Source organism: Amyelois transitella, chromosome 5 (genome assembly GCF_032362555.1).
Source record: "Amyelois transitella isolate CPQ chromosome 5, ilAmyTran1.1, whole genome shotgun sequence".
NCBI classification, from domain to species: Eukaryota; Metazoa; Arthropoda; class Insecta; order Lepidoptera; family Pyralidae; genus Amyelois; species Amyelois transitella.
This window is the reverse complement of record NC_083508.1, coordinates 2,800,877-2,821,838: the sequence shown is the minus strand read 5'-3', so window position 1 is coordinate 2,821,838 and position 20,962 is coordinate 2,800,877. Positions and strand designations below refer to the sequence as shown.

Here is a 20,962-nt window from a genome sequence, read left to right as displayed (position 1 = left end):
CCCTTCATGGTTCAAGACCGCACTTGCATTTTCGTATTTTCTTAGTTATTTTCTGTTTCTGTAATTCGTTATTTCTGTGATATAAATTTACAAATAGACAAACAAAAGCAAGTAATCCGCATCAATAACAAACAATCAAGGCGAACAAAATTGGTTAAATCCTTTCGTTATCTATTAACAAGATCGTTCGCTCTTCTGTCAAATGAATCGGCGCAACAAAGCCGTTTCTAGCTGGGTTTTTAAATCAAGTACCTTTAGATTAATTACAGGAGTCTCAACGTTCAAAATTGTTTCTCATTCCAATAAATTATGAAAATGTTCAAGATGTTGAACATTTTTTGGTTTCTCAATATAGGTACATCCACAAAAATCTGCTTGTTAACAATAGTACCATTGTACAGTTTCATGATGTAAATACTAAGAAACAATTTACATCACTAGTTCTATTACAAAGAATCTCTAAATAATGGAACTACTATGTACAATGTCGACTAGTGACACTAGTGTCATTCGCAGTTCCATGATGGAACTACTGAGTAATAATTTTCATCACTAGTTCCATTTACAGTGGATTTGAACTGCCACACAGGCTTCCATCACAAAATGCTCTCAGAAAATAAAGAAAATTGACAAAAATGGGACGACGTTGCTAAAAATGCGGTTAAACAACATACCTACTTATACGTACTCCTAGTTTTGTACGCCAACGAAGCGACCACGACCACTCCGTAAAGAGTTCGCGACTGAGGAGGAATATTGACGGCTTCTGTAGCGCAGCGGTAGTATTCTTGTCAGTGACACCTAAGGTCCCGGGTTTGAATCCCGGCCAGGGCATGATGAGAAACAAACTTTGTCTAATTGTCTTCGGTCTTGAATGTTTATCTATTTAAGTATTTAGTATAGTATCGTTGAGTAAGTTTCTCGTAACAAGTCTTGAACTTAATTCGAGGCTAACTCAATCTGTGTGTAATTTTTTCCACATATATTTATTTATTTATATGTGTATACGTACATGGATAATAATTATCACGACTGCTTTGCTGGCTCTAGCCAAATCCCCCACTTCCTCAAGTATAATCGGACCTCTTATATGGGTAGGAAGAATGAACTATGGTATCTACCCATACATATCTGAGGACGAAATCGAATCTATAAATTTATCAATGTCAAAGTTACCTACCATGAAGAACTTCTATAAGAAAATACAATGAATTCTAGCAATAAAAAAAAAAAAACTCATCAATTAGGTACCTCACATTTTCAATCTCCAACTACCCACATAAAATGTTTCGCGAGCCCGCCTTTCCTACATTACCGGGTAGCATATAAGTGCTTGAGAAACGAGTGGCTTATCCACCGAGCTTCTGTTTCCTAATGAAATATGTCCACTTTTCTCTGGAGCCAAGGAGCCTGGAGCCATTATTTTTGACTTGGAATGAAATAAATCACTCACACATTTTAAAACCAGTATCTAACTCAAAAAAGCGTACCCGTTTTAAGATTCACAGTACCTAACTATAAAAATTTCTGAGATACGTTGTTCGTTTAACTTTCTGCGATATGAACGTTTGATTAATTGAAAAACTATGCTAAAATATAGTGAAGAAATCTAGGTCCACATGGGTACACCGCAAAGTCAATAAAAAATATTCGAAGACTATCTTAGAAAGAGGGTAAAAAATCCCTGGAAAAACCCACTGGGTAATAAATTTATGTAACTTTTAATAATGCATTTTATCTTCTGAAAATAATGATAGAGGTTTCCTAAGTATGTAAAAACCTACAATTTTATGACACCACAAGTAACGAACTTAGTAATTTTCACAAGCGTATATTGCGTATGTCACGTTTCAGCTTAGGGTCAGTTCACATGGAGTGACTAAATATATAATTTTGTCCTTATTTTGTAATGGAGAGTAAGTACAATTGTACTTACATTGGATGAAAATATATATTTCATTGGTCTGTTATAATTAGCATAACGAGTAAGAAATTACAATCTATGTTAAAAATTGACTACCTAATCCAATATTATGGCATACCCCGGCGAATATGTAATAAAACTAAAGTCACAAGGGGAAGAAGAGGTAAGAAATAACAAAAAAAAAATCATAAAATTAAAATTAATTAAAACGAAATGAAAAAATACTTTATTGCAAGATACGTTATACATCGTTGGAGGGAGTGGACAAAATTGAGTCATACTAGTAAAATATGTGTATAGTCGCATCGCATATGGTTTCAGTATGAACTGATCCTAATGTGTGCTTGTGGTACTCAACATTAAGGGAAATGAGCTCATACGTCATGAGTGCAAGAAAAAGTCCCTGGGTTTTAACACCTGAGACTATATTTTATTCGTGTCGTGAGGTTTCCGGCACTTTGATAGAATAGCACCATTCCATCTCTTTGCCATGGGTGTCGTAAAAGGCGATTAGGCAATAGGCACATAAATATATACAGGACAAATTACACTGATTGAGTTAGCCTCGAAGTAAGTTTGAGACTTGTGTTACGAGATACTGACTCAACGATACTATATTTTATAATAAATACTTATATAGATAAACATCCAAGACCCAGGCCAATCAGAAAAAGTTATTTTCTCATCATGCCCTGGCCGGGATTCGAACCCGGGACCTCCGGTGTCACAGACAAGCGTACCACCGCTGCGCCACAGAGGTCGTCAAATTTTCATTTAGTGAAACATTCATCTAGTGCAGCTTTTACCATGATCCTATAAGGTTTGATTTATCTGAAAAGATTTTCGGAGGTCAGACGGATGTTCGATTCGTGTTAAAACCTAACTTATTCCAAGAACATGATCAAAAGGTGCACTGGGCTACTCTCCAGAGTGGTAAGGTTAAGGTCAATTAAGGCCAGGAACAAAAAGACTATATATTATTTGTGGACAAACTTAGTCCTGTATGAAATAAAGCAAAATCAAATTTACCTTTTACGAGTTAAAAGTAGCAAAAAATCATAAAACGTCATTTATCTAGATGACTTAATGATGAATTGAAGTGAATTCAGATGTTACCAGCCCATTTTTTTTGTAAGCCATGGTCTCTTCAGTATTTTCAAGACTAACTGCTCTGTCTACTCCACAAGGGATATAAACGTGAGTATACGTATGTTATCAGAAGTAAAACACGGTAGCTAGTCTTGCGCAAAGGCCGCCTAACTAAGTTTGAGAAGCGCAGACGATGCAGATCACGTACAATCCCGACAGATTGCGGCAGGTTTAGTTATGTAACTCCGGAGATAAAAAGGAGGGTACTGCGATACAGGGGGAATCGATGAGCATTAATCGCGTTATTTCATTCCACGATCAAATTGTAAAAGTCAATTAAGGGAAAGGCTAATAAACTTAGAATTCTTCTTTTAGGCGATGGGCTAGCATCTGTCATAATTCTCAATTCCTTCATGAAGCTATACAGCTGAACGTGACCTTTCAGTCTTTTCGACACTATTGGTTTTGTCTACTCCATCTAAGAAGCGTGTATAAGTTCCCAATAAGAATTATTCATGTTTTGCTAAAGTCGACACGAGAAAAGAGTCCGATTTTGAGAAAAAGTGAATATTCTTTAGTAATAATTAAGAATTCTTTGCCAAATAAGTACTGTAAGAGGTGTACTTTGATGTAATTCGCGAAAATAAAAACAAATACATGTTATTTACGTATTTAGAAAAAAATATAGAGAACGATTATATATCTTGTTACCCTTAGTCAGTAACTGGTCCCCTCATTTCCCGTAAGAGGGCCTCGGTGAACAAACTTTGCAAATTGTTTCGTTTATGTAAACGTTTGGGGTTTAGGCAGATATCTTTATTTTTCCTTTTTTGCTTAGGAATTACGGAATATGCGTTAGTTTCCGTAATGCTGAGGTAGTGAAAAATATTGTGAAATTCAGGAAAAATCATTTACTATGCTAGGTTTGCTAGCTTTTATCTATTATATCGCTTGCTTATAATTTAACTTCAAGGTACACCTTTTCTTTTTAATAAGTTACTTGAACAGTAATGGGTAATAAAAATTAATGTTTGCAATATCCTTCTACTATATGTATGTAATAACACAAACATAAAAACTCAGTTTCGCATATAACATTAGTTGGATTGGGATGATGTACTGGACCCCAGTGTCTAGTGTGTGAAAATAAGTGAACCAAAAGAAGAAGCATATATTTAATTCAAAATATTACTGCGTCGTAAAAGTAAGCTGTATTTTCAACCGAAAGACGCGTTGCCTTAAAGTAAAGAACAAAGCTTGCCGCTATTCTATGAGCTTACAGAATAAGACCACTCACACACCAAGTAATTGATGAGGTTAACTCGACCACTTGTCGAAATTGTAGTTGTAAATTTGTGCATTGTTTTAGTGACACGAAAATATTCTAGATTTTTATTTTTACATTTTTGACGGCTCTGCTATTCGGGAATTCTCAAGCCGACATTAGCTGTACATATATGTTACGACTTTAAAGTCTCAGACTTTGAATTAGTCTGCAGAAAGAGTGATGGTGGTTTGTCTACGAGTAAAATCAAAGGAATAATCTATCGCCGTTTATTTTTATGAATTTATTTATTTTGAAGAGTTCTCATAATTTCTTTCCATTGGTTCACCCAACCACATCTTAAGTATAAATGAGTTCAGGGACAAAATTCATAATTTAATTCCATCAAATCCATTGTCAATATTCACCGCGGCTCCTCTGTTCAAATTTCATCATAATTAACTTTAATTGAACAAGTTTGATTGAAACTCAACGTGGAGTTAGGAGCTAGGTGTGAATTTATACAATTACTAGTGATTTGTTTCAGTTTTTCTTGGGCACAACTCTGAATTATTCGTAATAGGAACACGTGGAAGATACAAGTGCAATTTAAGGGGCTATACAATAAGCCAAACAAATATGGTATGTCAGAATTTGCCAAAATGGAATGAATGGAGGAATGAAGGGAATGGAAAATTAAAGAGTTTATTAGGCCAACAAACTGCTGAGCAGTTTAGCACAGTGACACTTTTCGGTTTGGAAAATATATACAATTCTTTCCTAACATCTGCATTTGTCGTGTGGTTCTTCTTTTAGGCGTTGGGCTAGCAACCTGTCACTATTCGAATCTCAATTCCATTTTCAAGCTGAACGTGGCCAAGCAGTATTTGCGAAACTGTTGGCTCTGTCTACCCCGTGAACAATAAAGACGTTATTATGTGTATGTATATATCAACACAGCGAAGACCACAATAACGAAACAGTTTTTAGAGAATTTTCTTCCCATAATAAGTAAGTTAGGCGCTCACCGAAGCTTGTCTATAATATCCGCTGGGTAAGTACATTTTGGTCGAGCTCCAAAACAAATTACCTTGTTAGCAAGTTGTTTCGGATTTATCTCGTTACTCAATCGAGATCATTAAGAAATCGGCTGCGGCTTGGAAGTTTGTCAATTATACCGGACCACAATGCTTTGTGTTATTTCCAAAGTTATATAGTTTATTCTTTCCGACTGCGAGGGAGGAGAATGGCTCGTTGACGTGAACACCTTAGCAGCATTGCGGTGAGGTACAGACATCTACCTCCTGGTAATAATCATGGTTGGGAGGTCTATGTCAATGGACAATCTGACCAACAACTAGTTGCTGATGCATGAAGTCCATTTATAGTTTTGATCCGGAAGACTGTCTGCCTCTGTGGTGCAGCGGTAGTATGCTTGTCTGTGACAAAGGAGGTCTTGGGTTCAAAACCTGGCCAGGGCATGATAAGAAAAGAACTTGGTCTGGGTCTTGAATGTATTATCTATATAAGTATTTATTATATAATATAGTATCGTTGAGTTAGTATCTCGTAACACAAGTTTCGAACTTACTTCGAGGCTAACTCAATCTGTGCAATTTGTCTCGTACATATATTTTTTTTAAATACCATATTAATATAAAGGATATACTTTACCAGCTGCGATAATTATCTAATAATACCTATATGAGTGTTAGCGACAATTTTACAATTCTTTTGTTCAGGTAGGTGAATTACCTTGGCACCTCTTGACCCAGCCTGAGTGGGTTCGAGTGACCTCCGGTATTGACAATCTGTCACAAGGGGCCTTTACATATTGGCAAGATGACCTAAGTTCACTTTCTAGTATTTTATTTAGGAATTTGTTTTTATTGTTTTTGTTTTTTGTGATGAAAGGAACTGCAGCATTTGACAAAATAAGAGATAAAGATAAACTTCCCTTTGAATATGAATATCATTTGCGGGTAGACAGAGCCAAGAGTCTTGAAAAAGACTGATAGGCCACGTTTAGCTATTTGGCTTTATGATAGAATTGAGATTCAAATACTGACAGGTTGCTAGCCCATCGCCTAAAAGAAGAATTCCAAGTTATCCCTTAGTCGCCTTTTACGATCCATCCATGGGAAGTAGATGGAGTGGTCCTATTCGTTTTTCTATTGTTGCCGGAAACCACACGCTATCTTAATAACCTATATATAAGCAACATTTCAAGAAAATTGGTTCAGTATATAACGAGTGAAGAGAAAACACAAACAAACAAACTTACAAAGTCAATTTGGTATTAAGTGAATGTACAAGAAGTCAGTTGAACCATTTTTCACAAAATATTTTCCTTATTTTAGTGCCGTGTGGTTCCGGCACCAATAAAAAAAAGAATAGGACCACTCCATCTCGTTCCTATGGATGTCGTAAAAGGCGACTAAGGGATTAGGCTTATAAACTTGGGATTCTTCTTTTAGGCGATGGGCTAGCAAACTGTCACTATTTGAATCTCAATTCCGTCATAAAGACAAACAGCTGAACGTGGCCTATCAGTCTTTTCAAGACTGTTGGCTCTGTCTACCCCGCTCTGTCTACCCCGCAAGGAATATAAACGTGATTATGTGTGTGTGTGTATTTTAATGTATTTTTCGCTTGTTACAGAGTCAGCAAGAATGTAGACATGTGTGCGTCGGCCACTGCGGCGTTGCTCCTTGCCGCGCTTTCTGCCCTTCCTTGTAGAGGTAATTTATTACTATTATCCATTTTCACTATTTCACTATTTTCACTATTTACGTATTCTATACTTTTATCCATTTCCGCATACTATTATCCATTTCCGTGTGGCTGCCGGCACCAATAAAAAAAGTAGTTATAATTAGATTTAAGTGATGTTACGTTTATAAGTGATACTTTGTTTCCAATTTTGAAAATAAATCTATTCTATTCTATTCACCTTCCATGAGAGAAACCTGAGAGCTGCGCCTCTCAGGTCTATGTAATCTTTGTAGGTGAACCAAACCCATATCGGATCATGTTAAAATCTGCACTAGATAAATGTACTTATTAGTCACCTTCTACAACATTTCTAGAAGATTTCTAAGATAAGAACCCCCAGATTACTTCAAAAGTAACATTTGGTTTTGAAAGTCATGTTAAGGATTGTATCGTTTATCTTCTGTCAGTTTTGATGTAACTCAAGTCAAAGGCCGTTTTAGATAAGAAATTCTGATACCAATTATGGGGGTGATTGACCTGACGCCCACTCGAAAGTAACTGATCAAAAGGTTGCAAAAAGAGCAAATGTTTTCCAAAAGAGCTGCCTGCTTCTTTTTATTTGGCAATTTACCGGCGATTTTCTTAATAAAAAGATGTGGAAAACCTATTCGCACGAGACGCCGTTATTGGCAGAGGCTCAAATTGTCATTTCACAGAATTCCCTCCATCTTTTATTCCCGAGTGAAATATTTATCCTTGTCCCTCGGTATTGTTTGTTTTCAGTTCTATTCCCAAAGGGCCTGCGTGCAAAGGGCTTTGAAAACGGTGCGCCATTTAAAAATATTTTTATATTAGCACAATCAACCTTCGTTGAAATTAAATTGCGAGATCTGAAGAGTTTTGGACAGACCTCCCAAGGACTTATTGTATTTTAATTCAAAGAGATGGAAGACGAAGAATTTATTACTCAGCGTTTTAAATTTAAACCAAGTAGCCTTTTGAATGTTACAATTAAATTTGACTTGTTCAACTATGAAACAAAGGCATTTAACAATGAAAAGGCCGTGATACCGCGAATTATTGGCCTCTATGCAAACGTCTGGAAAGTTAAAGCTTTCCACGCTGTTTTTCGCGGTTTGCGAAAATCTGGTGCTATTCGTTTTGGACGAGAAATTATTTAAATGTCTGCTCTAAGTTAGTAAAAAACTGCATATCATATAAATAGAGAGAGATGTAAAAATGTACCATTTGGTTTTTAAAGAATTAATTAATTGTGATTTAATTAAATAAGTGATTGACAACATTCATTCATGCAATAATAACTTTAAATGTGTATGTTTCAATATCATTTTTTCTTCAAACGTTTCCTTTCTTCCTGTGTTGAATTTTCTGAGAGGTGATTTTTCAATCAACTCAAAAATTTTTGTCCGTAGGTACTGATGCCGACGTCACTTCCAAGATTCTAGAAGACGCCGAGAACCAAGAAAACTCTACGCAACCGACTGTTACTAAAATCTATCAATTACTTCACAACCCAGACTTACATAATCAAACTATAGCTCTAACTTCAACCCCTTCTACTTTACATACTTTTAGCTTCTACGATACAGAACCTACAGATAAGACTTTACATACGCATAATATAAGTAGAAAAGATATGGATGTTAATATAACTAATGCGGGTGCTAAACTAGATGTACTAGATGATATGGCAGTTGAACTGAAGAAAAATAGACAAAGACGGGTTGTGAATGTTGTGAGAACAGATGGAGTCACTACAAGTGATAAAGAGGCGACAACAGTAGTCTCGGTTCGAAGTCCACCACCACAGATGATGGAAAAAAGACGCAAGCAAGGGGAGACTGGATCAAGTGCCCCACTGTTGAATTACATATTCGATACGTATTCAAACACACACTATCATAAGAACCAAAAGTGAGTATTGACAGTTACTTATTTAGAAATGGCCATTGTGACACAGGCTTTGGTCTTTAACGGATTGCCAAAAGTCTTTGGTATAAGTATAGAAATAAATAGATTTATCAACGTTTCAATTTAATTGTTATTAAAACTTTCTATATATTTATGTATCTTGTAATCTTCTTCAACATTCAGGCGTTATAAATCAAATGGTTACATTTTAAAAAGTATTCTTATTATCTTCTTAAAATGTTCTGAGATTTCTGATTCTTTTTTTTTTATTTATATTTAGAACTGGCCCTGGGAACAGTATCTACGCGGCAGCAGCACCAGAGATCGAGGCTCTGGTGGGATCTGCCACTCACCTGGACTGCAAGGTCGACGCCCTTCACGATAAACTGGTAATAAGTATGTTCCAAAATTATAAGAACTTTGATAACCTGTATGCTGGTAAAAATGTCTACAATAGGAATTTAATTTTTTTATGTGAACTGAATTTTGTTTTTTTAATTTTTATAGTTTTATATATCATTTAAAAATAGACTTTTACCCTGGGAAACATTGTAAGGCTGTGGGATTTTTTTCCAAATTTCGTCAAAATTGTTTGGGTTAAAAATTGCAAGCAAAAATACAAATCTTTCTTTATTAGTATAAGAAAGTATGGATATAGCATAAAAATCTGAATATAACATTACTGGAACCACCAAATTCTGGCTTCTCTGGCATACATGCATTTGTAATATTTAAAGGGTTAAATATTAATTCCAACAAACAAGATTCACTCAAGCTGAATGTGGCCATTCAGTCTTTTCAAGACTGTTGGCTCTGTCTACCCCGCAAGGGACATAGACGTGACCATATGCATGTATGATGTATGTAACAAGATTCACTCACACTAAAATTTCTCTCCAACATTCATTAACCCATAAACGAGTGTTTATCTCAATCGTGTCCACATTTTCAGGTGTCGTGGGTTCGTCGGAAAAGTGACGAAGAGCCGATGGAGTTGCTAACGACAGGCACTCAACAGTACACAGCTGACGACAGGTAAAAAACATAGATTTATAGATCAACTAGCGACCCGCCCCGGCTTCGCACGGGTGCAAAATTATAAATGTTATTATACATAAAAACCTTCCTCTTGAATCACTCTACCTGTTACAAAAAACCGCATCAAAATCCGTTGCGTAATTTTAAAGATTTAAGCATACAGACAAACAGACTAAAATAGCGACTTTGTTTTATACTATGTAGTGATATCGGGGAAAGATTTGATTTTTTGACAACTATACTGTAGAGCTTAAATTAAGAGGGTTTATAGTTCGCGTATTTTTGTGGGTAGTGGGTAAAAGTACGGATGTTTTGCTTATTGACTCCTTTAGTTAATAAACAAATAATGATAGATATTCGCAATGATTCTAAATAAGCCAGAACCTACGAAAGTATAAAACTACACTTAATTAAGTATAGACAAAATACCTACATGTGCCTACGTGTGCTAGAAGGCATTCTATGAAACCACTCAATAACATTATATTTTCTTCACATAATTTAAAAAAAGCTACCAAAGTGATTTCATCATCAAAATTTTGGATTTCCCAAACCGCATACCTTTTATTTTACCGACAAGTAGGCGTTCAAACCCTTGCCTTTCGAAATTAAGGCTTTGTAATGACGGATGTGGCTGCGGAAGTATTAAGGGCTTCCTACTTTCGAGTCCCATATCTACCGCAACCTTCGCTAAAGACAATTTGATGAAGGCAAACCAAAAAACCATTGAAGTACCCTATACGAGTGTCTGAACTCATTCGTTTATAATTGAGATTAAAAATAATTGGGTAATATAATTTTTTATATAAAATTCTCGTGTCACAATGTTCGTTCCCGTACTGCTCCGAAACGGCTAGACCGATTCTCATGAAATTTTGTGAGCATATTGAGTAGATCTGAGAGTCGGCCAACGTCTATTTTTCATACTCCTTAGTGATAAGGGTTGTCCACCCTTAACATTTTTTTCGAAATAACTTAAATAACGGTAGCGCTAAATTCGTCGCTTTACGTAGGTGGCGTTTAATTCGTTGCTTCATAAAGGAGGTGCATATTTCGTCGTTTTTTGAGAATGGCGTTAAATTTGTCGCTTATCGTGAATTTAATGCCTAGTTAAAGCTAGTAGAATAATATTTTTAGATAGGTACGAGTAAAATTTATAATAACTTTCGATAGTTTTAATTGATCTTTCGGTGTTCGTCTATTGAAGAACGTTACCAAGGCAGATGCTTACGTTCTTCCTGTCAAGAACTTATTACCTCAGAGATAGAGAAAGAGGGAAGATAATTATATGCTTTGTCCACTCTAGTAAATAACCCCGCATATTAAACGATTTCCTTTAAAAGATTTGTTAGAGTTTTTACCGTCGACTTGATTTTGCCTTCTAGTCTCAGGTGACTCGCACGTCTGAAGTATAATTGTTTCTATACTGCTTAGTTTATTCCCAAGACGACTCACGACAAACCAACTTTGTATTAATACACAAATTTCCAAGGACAAAATGACTTTACGGAATTGGATAATGAATTGATTGGAGAGAATTAAAGCAAATATTTGTATAGAAAGAGGGGAAATTTCGTGTCAACGTAAAGTTTTTGATAGCAAGGAAATAGAAAAGAATCTACAATATGTTATTATAAACTCAAGACTTTGCAGCTAACCTTACGCTAAGGTATCAATGATACTAGGTTATTTTTCTCTTATACATACATATAAACGTATATTCACGTCAATATACGTTGCGTAGTAGACAGAGCCAACAGTCTTTTCAAGAGTGATAAGCCACGTACAGGTTTTGGCTTGATTATAGAATTCAGATTCAAATAGTGAAAGGTTGCTAGCCCATTGCCTAAAAAAAGAATTTCAAGTTTATAAGCCTATTCCTTAGTCGCCTTTTACGACATCCATGGGAAAGAGAAGGAGTGGTCCTAGTTTTGTTTTTATTGGTGTCGGGAATCACACTTATGATATATAAATTTTTTGTTCCTAGATATTCCGCCCGTTTCATCCCCCCAGATATCTGGAGGCTTGAGATAAGAGAAGTGCGGGCCACAGATGCCGCACATTATGACTGCCAGCTGTCTGCGCACCCGCCTAGAACGGCCCGTGTCACTTTACACGTGCCAGGTATGAAATCTTTCTTTGTCGTTACATTTTTCCACTATCTGCGTGAGGTCGGCACAGTATGTTAATTTTTTCCAATTACTTCTGTCAATTGCCGTCACACTGGTCACTCCGTTTCTACTCATACTATCTTCTTCATCATTCATCTTCTTCAGTCTTCCATTTTTTCTTAAACCCTTCACTGCCATATTTTAAGGCTCTTTTAAGAGTCTTTTTTTAAGTATAATACTCCTACCATAGAAGTTGTGATTACGCTAAAGAGAAAATAGAATTGAATGTGGAAGTCTCTTTCTCGTCATCCGTGGTGGCAGTTTTATTTAAGCTTTGTCAGGAAAATGTTTGCCATATGATAATATGGGTCGATGTCGCTAGGAAGGATAAGGCGAGCAAGAAGGTTTGAAAAATAGTATCATAATGGAGAAAATGTAGGAAAGTGGAATAGATTCGAAGTTGTTGAAGATAAAACTGGGAGAAACGCAAAAATACAAATATATGATATACAAATAAATGCATGATGAGTCAATAGTCTTTACCAGCATTAGCGGATCGTGATCTTGAATCAGCTAAATAGCTATTTGTCCAAGGCAATAAAAAACGTCTGTAATTCGCAGAAGTATCAGTAAAAATAGTCGACGGCGCCGGCGCAGAAGTTTCAGAACAAGTGTGTGAGCTGGGCAGCACGGTTGCCCTTCGCTGTGAGGTGCGGGGTCTGAGAATGGAGGGAGGGCCTTCCCTATTATGGTACAGGAGAGATGCCTTGTTGAACGACGACACTACCAGGGGTGGTATCAGGTTTGTATACTGATCTCATTCACACTCATAATTCTCATGTAGTTTCATGTAAATTCGGGCCTGTAAATGTGATTATTGGAACAGAAAGTCATGAGTTGAAATATATATGAATGTGTCTTGTCCAACAACCATGATTCAAGTCGGCAGCATGTTGATTGTAGATGAGACAGGTATCGTTTCGTGTAAATTATCTGATTCCTAGGTACGGCAATCATACCAAAGAACCATACAACAAGGGTAAACATGCACAGATAGGACGAGTCCAAGATATTTGCTAGGATGATATCACTTATAACTTAGCTTCTGTAAATATTTTTGGATGGGATATGAAACAATAAAACTTTCCTGTCCCACGCAGTGTCCGCACAGAGTTCGGAGTGAACGGTGCCAACTCAGTACTCCGTGTGGCCAGGGTGCGCAACGACGACGCTGGCCAGTACACGTGCACCGTGGCCAGGGCCCCACCGCCAGGGACCCCACCAGCTCATGTCATGCTGCATGTCATTAAAGGTAACACAGCTCAATCTACCAAAAAAAAAATATTTATTTCTCTTTGCCCAGTTTTAATTTAGTGTAAAGTAATAAATTTAATGTCGTTTAAACATTTACGGTTGGTTTTCCACTATTCTACTCCATGAACTCTATTTCTGGATCGTGGTGTTGTCAAATTGTGTCTCTTTGATACATGACTGCACCCGACCCAAAGGCACCTATTAAACTAGGCTTTTGGTCACCAAATCCACAATGTCTCAAATGACGCCAAAACCTGGTTGAAAACAAATTCCATGGACCTTGGACACCACAGGCCAGCCGTCCCAATTTAATTCAGTTTAGACTTTTCGATAATATGGGATCTGTCTACACCGCAAAGGATGAAGACGCGATATACACGTATATATATATTTGTTGGTTTCAGGTGAGAGCTTGGCAGAGCTCCATCAAAGCGGCGGTCACCTTCGGCTAAATGAATACGTTGTGGTCGCAATAGCGTTGGTCATCGTTTTACACTACAATTGAATTAACAATAAATTGTTCATATTTATTATAATTGGTTTTCATTTGACATGCCCCAAAATGTAAAGTAATAACCATAATCACCCAGCTCAAACCACAGGACGAGCGTGGCTTTAATTTTGGATACAGGAAGCTGGAACGTACGAGTAATTTATAGCGTGGGTGGCGAAGAGGTAAAGATTTCCGATTCATAATATCCGTTCCAAGATAAGAACACCTTTGACTCCCAATATTTTAGATTGTGCAAATTTTAAATGCCTTGAATCTAGCAAATTTTTACATGCATAAAACTTTTGCGAGAGGTCAGGTCAAGAGTTACTACGAGCTTACATGAAGAGAGTTATGAATGTGGATGAAACAAAAGAAGTTAAACTGAGATTGTAGCATGTGGAATGTAGTTTCTGCGGGGAAAAGGCATGATTTTATTTAAATATGTACATTATTCAAATATCTGTAATATTTGTGATCAAATTCACATCATGTGTCCAAATGTAAGCCTCATAAATTGAGCAGTTGCAGCATTGGAATTGTGGTGACAATAATTATGTGCGCATTGGGAATCAAACTGGTGGTTTTAATACGCTACTGAACTACAAATCTGTATTTCGTCACTTGTAAATTTGGTAAGTGAAATTTAGTAGTAATGGTTTCAAAAGAGAATATAACCTGCCTACCTCTTTGGGAAAGAAACATGTTTATATCAACAACGCAGCCAGCGTACAATATTGAACTAGTCTCTTTTTGGTTACGTTGACCTCTTACTTTTTCAGTTAGCTACTATTTTAAAAAAAAGCTTGCAAATGCATTCATTGTTCCTTCCGATAAAACCTGTGAATTTACACTTTTGAGGAATTTTGAGAAACCGTCTTTTAATGCACCCTAGACCATGTAAGGAACCTCCATACCAAATTTAAAATTTAAAGATGAGTTGGGGCTGTGCGTTGATACAAGTATGTCAGTGGATCAGTTGTTTTTTTTTTCTACCAGATACAGATATTCGAAAAGCTTCATTACTTTTTTTGCAATTAATACCTACCAAAATTTAATGATTTACATTTAATGATATCATGTATCCTACTTTAAAAATAAATCTTAATCACAGTTTTAATCTTTTTCTAATAAATAAAATCAAAAGTGTGAATAATTATCATAACATTGACTTTCAAATACTAGAAAGTATTCTCAAACAATGGTTTAATTATTCCATAGGACTCATCACTAATCTATTCGATAAACTTATTCGAAAGAGAATTTCACAAATTTCACACTAGGACTGCGGTGGAATAATAGATCGAATCCTGGATTTCCATATTTATGAAGGGACTTCGGCAAGGTATTAAATGTTATTCGATAGTCCCCAGTTAGTGCGGACCACAATTCTGGCAAATAATTTAGGCGTTTGTTTCCATAACTAAGATACATACAATTCTATAAGTACCTAGATCGGTGTAGTTTCCGCGAAGAAGAAATATTACCCGAAAGACTCCATATGAAAGTAGAATAAGTAACAAGTGGTAGAAAACAGAATAGAATAATAATATAACTTTATTACCAAATTAAAGAAACACAACACATTCATTCTGTGTTCTTAAATTTGGGAAATGAAAGTAACATAAAAATGCAACATTTGATGGCGGGAAGGTTCCCGCCATCTATAAGGTTATTGGCCTTGTGGTTTCCAAACTTAATAACGGGCGACTAAATACAGATCTATAGTCCATAAGTAGAAGACAGTTCAAAATTAAAACTGCTCTAAAAATTGCCTTTCCCTTTTCAACGTTTACATAAGGTATGAAAAGAGAAACATGATTGACGAGGGCAATACAGAATGATGAAATGAAACAGTTTTATTGTTCCAATAACAGACTAATCCAAACATCTGTATAGCCAATTAAAGAGACAATTAGTTAATTACAATATAGCACTGATTCCAGACAGAACGATTTCCATAATCGAATAAACGTTTATCTATCTAGAGGTATATTATCGATGCAAGCCGTCTTTACGACATCAATTAGTCACCGCAAGCAATTGGTACCAATTCGCAAAACACTGCCGAATTTAATTGCCTGTTAAGCCTCCACAAACGATGTTACGGTGTTCCTATCAAACTTAGGCGGGTTATATATGGGACGTCTTAACATGTTTGACTGGAACTCTCAAGGGATTGGTTCGGTTAATTCATTCAGATCTTGTTTGACAACATTCATCCCTTAAGTAGGGACGTGAGCGTAGAATCGAATCCCTGTACCTGCAGCTATTAGATCTAATTATTTAAGGCTGTCGTGGGATATTTATGTAAGAAAGTTTGTGAAATTATGTGAAGGTATATTACCTTGCACCTTTAGACAGATTGAAGCTTGACAAAACGTACACAAATTTATATTAAGAAAAGGGAATTATTGTGCCTATTGACTCTTTCCCGTAAGTGATATCCAAAAGACCTATTTTGGTATATGTATGTGTATGTATAACAAAACATGTAATACAACCAATAACAAGATCCCAAAGAAAATCATAATTTTCTATGATATCGAACCTGAGTCTTCAGAATCACCAAAATAAAGTATTACATAGTACATACATACACATTATACAAAAAATCTCACCATTCGCGCAGTCGAAGAAAACCTTAACTTCATGCACCCTAAAACCATTACACTCACTTTTTACACGCCTTTTGGGCAATCGTATGAAAACAAGGCACTTGCGGGTTACAAATACTTATTTAACTAGATGTCATTGAGTTCCTATGTTACATAGAGCGAACATTTGGCGGGAAGTACCGTTTTAAGAACCATATAAATTTAATTCGTATAACATCATTATCATAGCGTTTATTCTGTTACTAGAGAACGTCTGACACTGCCCTTGCAAAACAAATAATCCCGATAATTACAGTTCCCGTAGCAATTATGGGAAATACTCTCTTAGTGCATTCTTAGACCACATAAAATATCAAAATGCAAAATTTTGAAATTTTATGTGCAAGAGACGCGTTTATCAGTAAGTCAATAAAGTTTTTTATTATATACCTACCTAATAGATGTAAGCCGCCATTATGCGAGTAGGACCAATCTAACTTTTCTCGTATCCCTAAGATTTGATGAGAGTCAAATTGGAATATAAGTAAGAACAAAGCCTATGAGCCGATATGGTTTAAATTCTTAAGCAAAAATTATTTCTCCTTTTTTTAGAGAAATTTTCCTTCTTCTCTATTCTGTTTCGATACCCAGAAATACCAAGTTTATATAGTCGTATGTATTAGACCTCTAAAAGGCGTTATCAAGAGCATGATAGTAAAAAATAACGATGTTTTGGAAATAATATAATGCGGAGTTAGTGTAATGTTATAAAAATATACAGACAGAAGAAATCGTGGGTAATGCTTTTGTTTTTAACCTCCACCCTTAACGGGAGTGTTTCAAATTTTATTTGTCAAGTCTTTTTGTGGCATCGTATTACAAATCGATATAGCGGTTTCAAATTTTATAGGGAAATCCAGATTTATGCAAACATGTCTCATATCTGTAACAAATGAAAAGTTTTTACTGAAGACATACATACATATAATCACGTCTATATCCCTTGCGGAGTAGACAGAGCCAAAAGTCTTGAAAATACTGATAGGCCACGTTCAGCTGTTTGGCTTACTGATAAAATTAAGATTCATATAAATAAAGTAAGAAGTTGCTAGCCCGTCGCCTGAAAGAAGAATCCCAAGTTTATAAGCATAGGCTTATAAACTTGGGATTCTTCTTTCAGAATTGCCTTAGAAGAATCCCATCTAATTGCCAGAAGTTGCCTTATACGACTAAGGGATAGCCCTTAGTCGTATAAGGCAACTTATACGACATCCATGGGAAAGAGATGAAGTGGTCCTATTCTTTTTTCTATTGGTGCCAGGAACCACACGATACTTTACTGAAGCCTTTGAAATCAATTAACTACAATCGTTTTAGCACTGCTGAATTAAAGTTCAATAAGTAGAACGCACAAAAGACGTGTTGATTAAATTTTGTTTAACCAAATAAATTTGTAACTCAATATTTTTCATTACAAAAACATAATTCCCTAACCCACGACGGCATAAACAAAATATTTCCTCACAAATAAGTATCACTTGAAATTCCCCTCAGTAGATAATAAGTTTAATAAAGTTGAGTCCAAACGCGAAGAGTTGCCGAAGATGTGAATTTTTCATAAGATATATCACAAGTCATCAGTATTAAAATTCCAGTGGAGAATCCATGCATAATTTAGGCTTCGCAAAATTACTTACTGAACGACTTTTTTTTCTGTAGGAAATTGGGTAGTAATTTTATAATAGGTATCTTTAAATCCTGTGCTGACTGTTAATTTTGCTGTTCTATACGAGTATTTTTGAGATGAGTCTTTCTTTTGTCTTTCTGTTCCATTATCTTTTTAGATTCGCATTTTAACATCCCTATTAATTCATCGGCATCTTTATTGTCTCTTGCCATAAGTTATATAGTATCAGAATCATTACATACATATAATCACGTCTATATAAAAAAAAACCCAATGTGGCCTATCTGTCTTTTCAAGACTGTTGGCTCTGTCTACCCCGCAAGCAATATAGACGTGATTATATGTATGTACGTCAATATCCCTTGCGCGGTAGACAGAGCCAACAGTCGGAATTATTTAAATACATATATAGTTTACTTATCCATCGCGTACAAGAAGAGTCCCAAGTTTATGAGTAGGTTAGAATTTTTTTTAACGTTACTATCTTGAAAGGTACATAATGTGTTTCTGCTTTCCCCCTTTCAAAGCGTTCGCTCCCGGCTATAGACTAATTGGAGTCCCAGCGGGAAGTATAGAGCCTACTTGAATACGCCTAGCAAAGGAAATTGGATTGAAACTCTCAATTGATCCATCTTCAGCCTAGACCGTGGGAATTTTTGAGGCAAAATTCTTTTCAATACACCACGTAAAGAAGTTAGGAGCAAAAAAAAATCAAAACCATTCCATGTCCTTCTTGTGGACGGAGCCATTCATCTCTTACGGATGTCGTAAAGGTGATTAAGGCAAATCAGCACCTACTGCAACAATCAAGGTAAATGGATGGATCAAAGAAAAATATGGTTTTGTGATAAATTTAAATTATTTATTTGATGTTGTACGAGTATATATAGATGTTAACAAAATCCCAGCGGATAATGTGGAAGTCGCTTTGGGTAATTATTCAGAACTTACCCACTCTAGAATCATGGTCATCAAATTCAAATTCAAAACTTTTATTCATGTCAATATCACTTAATAATTGTCATATCTTTTGGTTTCACAACATTGTTTAAACGTCTAATAAATTACTTAAAACTAAGTTTGCTACCCCTTCCAAAGCATCGGTGCAGAGGAAGCGGTAACAAACTGTACTGCAGCATTTTCAGCAGCGATATGAAGTAGGGTCAGGTCAAAAGTACCCGAAACCGCCGAGCTTGCATAAAGACAGTTATGAATGTGAATGAAGCGAAGGAAGTATGCAGAGATCGTGGCAAGTGGAAAGAGGTAGTCTCTGCCTACCCCTCCGGGAAAGAGGCGTGATTTTATGTATGTATGTATGTATATGAAGTATCATAGGAAACTTCATATCGCTTCATAATTATAATGAATAAAAATTTTGAATTGGATTTGTATTTGATAGGCGACGTTTAGCTGTTTGGCTAAATGATAGAATCGAGATTCAACTATCACTATTTGATTAACAATTCCATCATTAATCTAGCTGAACTTAGCCTTCGAATATTATCAAAACTATTGGCTCTTTCTTCCCGTTTAATCTCACCATTGTGAACAAAGCTTATATTAGTTATATATCGGTTACTACTATACTGTCCATTGTCAGACACACTCTCCTTGATTACAAGGCAGGAACGGACGACAGTGTTGCCCTCATCGAGTTTTATGGAGACTTGGCAACTACAAATTGTGTGTTCCCGGTTCATATTCGTTTACGTTAGTGGTACTGAACGGGGTGTGAAAACGCCCTTATGAAAACGTAGATAGGTTTATACTTTATTAAAGTTTTGTTGTTGTATTTTTCCTTACGAGCGTCGTCGGCGGCCGAACGGTTAAAATGTCTGGATAAAAGAGGGCGATCAGGAGGTTCAAATCCTATCGAAATACCAATGACACTTTTTTAAGGTTTTTCAAAATTTTTATTCATTATTATATGTACGATACTTTCATATCGCTTAATAATTGTGAAATCTTTTGGTTTCACAACATTGGTTGACGTCAAAAAAAGGTATAAAATGCTTTTGAAAACTTGTTTGATTCCAACCGATGTTTTTATAGTGAGGGAAAATATCATGATGAAACCGGCACATTTAAACAACTTGCAACTTTAAAGGCAAACTTTCTATAAGGTTAAAGACAGAGAGAGAGAGAGAGAGAGAGATTATAATTTGTGCGTTTCAAATGTGAATACGTACTTTGTAGATTTGTAAAATCTTTCAATCCGAACGGTTTTTAGGAGATAACCTAAAATAATTTTAATGAAGTCTATCAAATTTTTTCACTTTCATTTTAAAATTTATATTAATTAACACAACCAAATAAAATCTTTCCTTGTGGTTTCCACAAAACAACAGACTAACAAAGATTTAGAGCCGCGATTCTTTTTTCGAGACTTTTCATTTCCTCTTAAAGTTTGTTAAGAAAAAGGGAACAAAAGGAGTCTTCACAATATCCTTTGTCTTTGTCGCTGAGCTCGTAACGTGAACTGAAAACATACATCACGAGCTGATAACAACTTGTATAGTTGACAAACTCTGCCATCTTGATAACGTTCTTCAACTTGAATTGTTTAAGTAACATGTGTGCGACTCTGTCATAGCGATTCTCATAGCGATTAAAACTCAATGAATACCATAGACGGTCGGTCAATGTTAGTACATGCAGACATACATACAAGCAAAATTAAATTTGAAAAAGATCTCAGCGTCAAATTTAATTAACCGATTAGGTTTTTAACATTAGAACGAAAATTCAAAAGTAATAGAATCTAGTTTATACCTTTCTGCTGAAAATGGTAAATTAATAAA

At 35.8% G+C, this 20,962-nt stretch overlaps 1 protein-coding gene across 1 annotated transcript; it reads left to right on the top strand.

The window, feature by feature from the left end:
- Positions 1 to 6,957: 6,957 nt before the first annotated feature.
- Positions 6,958 to 13,892, top strand: LOC106137839 (uncharacterized). The gene is made up of 8 exons (XM_013338766.2): positions 6,958 to 7,018; positions 8,426 to 8,927; positions 9,205 to 9,313; positions 9,877 to 9,959; positions 11,950 to 12,086; positions 12,695 to 12,875; positions 13,234 to 13,385; positions 13,792 to 13,892. The coding sequence occupies exons 1-8, from the start codon at positions 6,958 to 6,960 to the stop codon at positions 13,890 to 13,892; spliced, it is 1,326 nt and encodes a 441-aa protein (XP_013194220.2).
- Positions 13,893 to 20,962: the final 7,070 nt, after the last annotated feature.

Coding starts and splice junctions, on each gene's coding strand:
- LOC106137839 (XM_013338766.2), top strand. CDS start 6,958: ATGTGTGCGTCGGCCACTGCGGCGTTGCTCCTTGCCGCGCTTTCTGCC. Junction 9,314..9,876: donor ACGCCCTTCACGATAAACTG/GTAATAAGTATG, acceptor CCACATTTTCAG/GTGTCGTGGGTTCGTCGGAA. Junction 13,386..13,791: donor CATGCTGCATGTCATTAAAG/GTAACACAGCTC, acceptor TGTTGGTTTCAG/GTGAGAGCTTGGCAGAGCTC.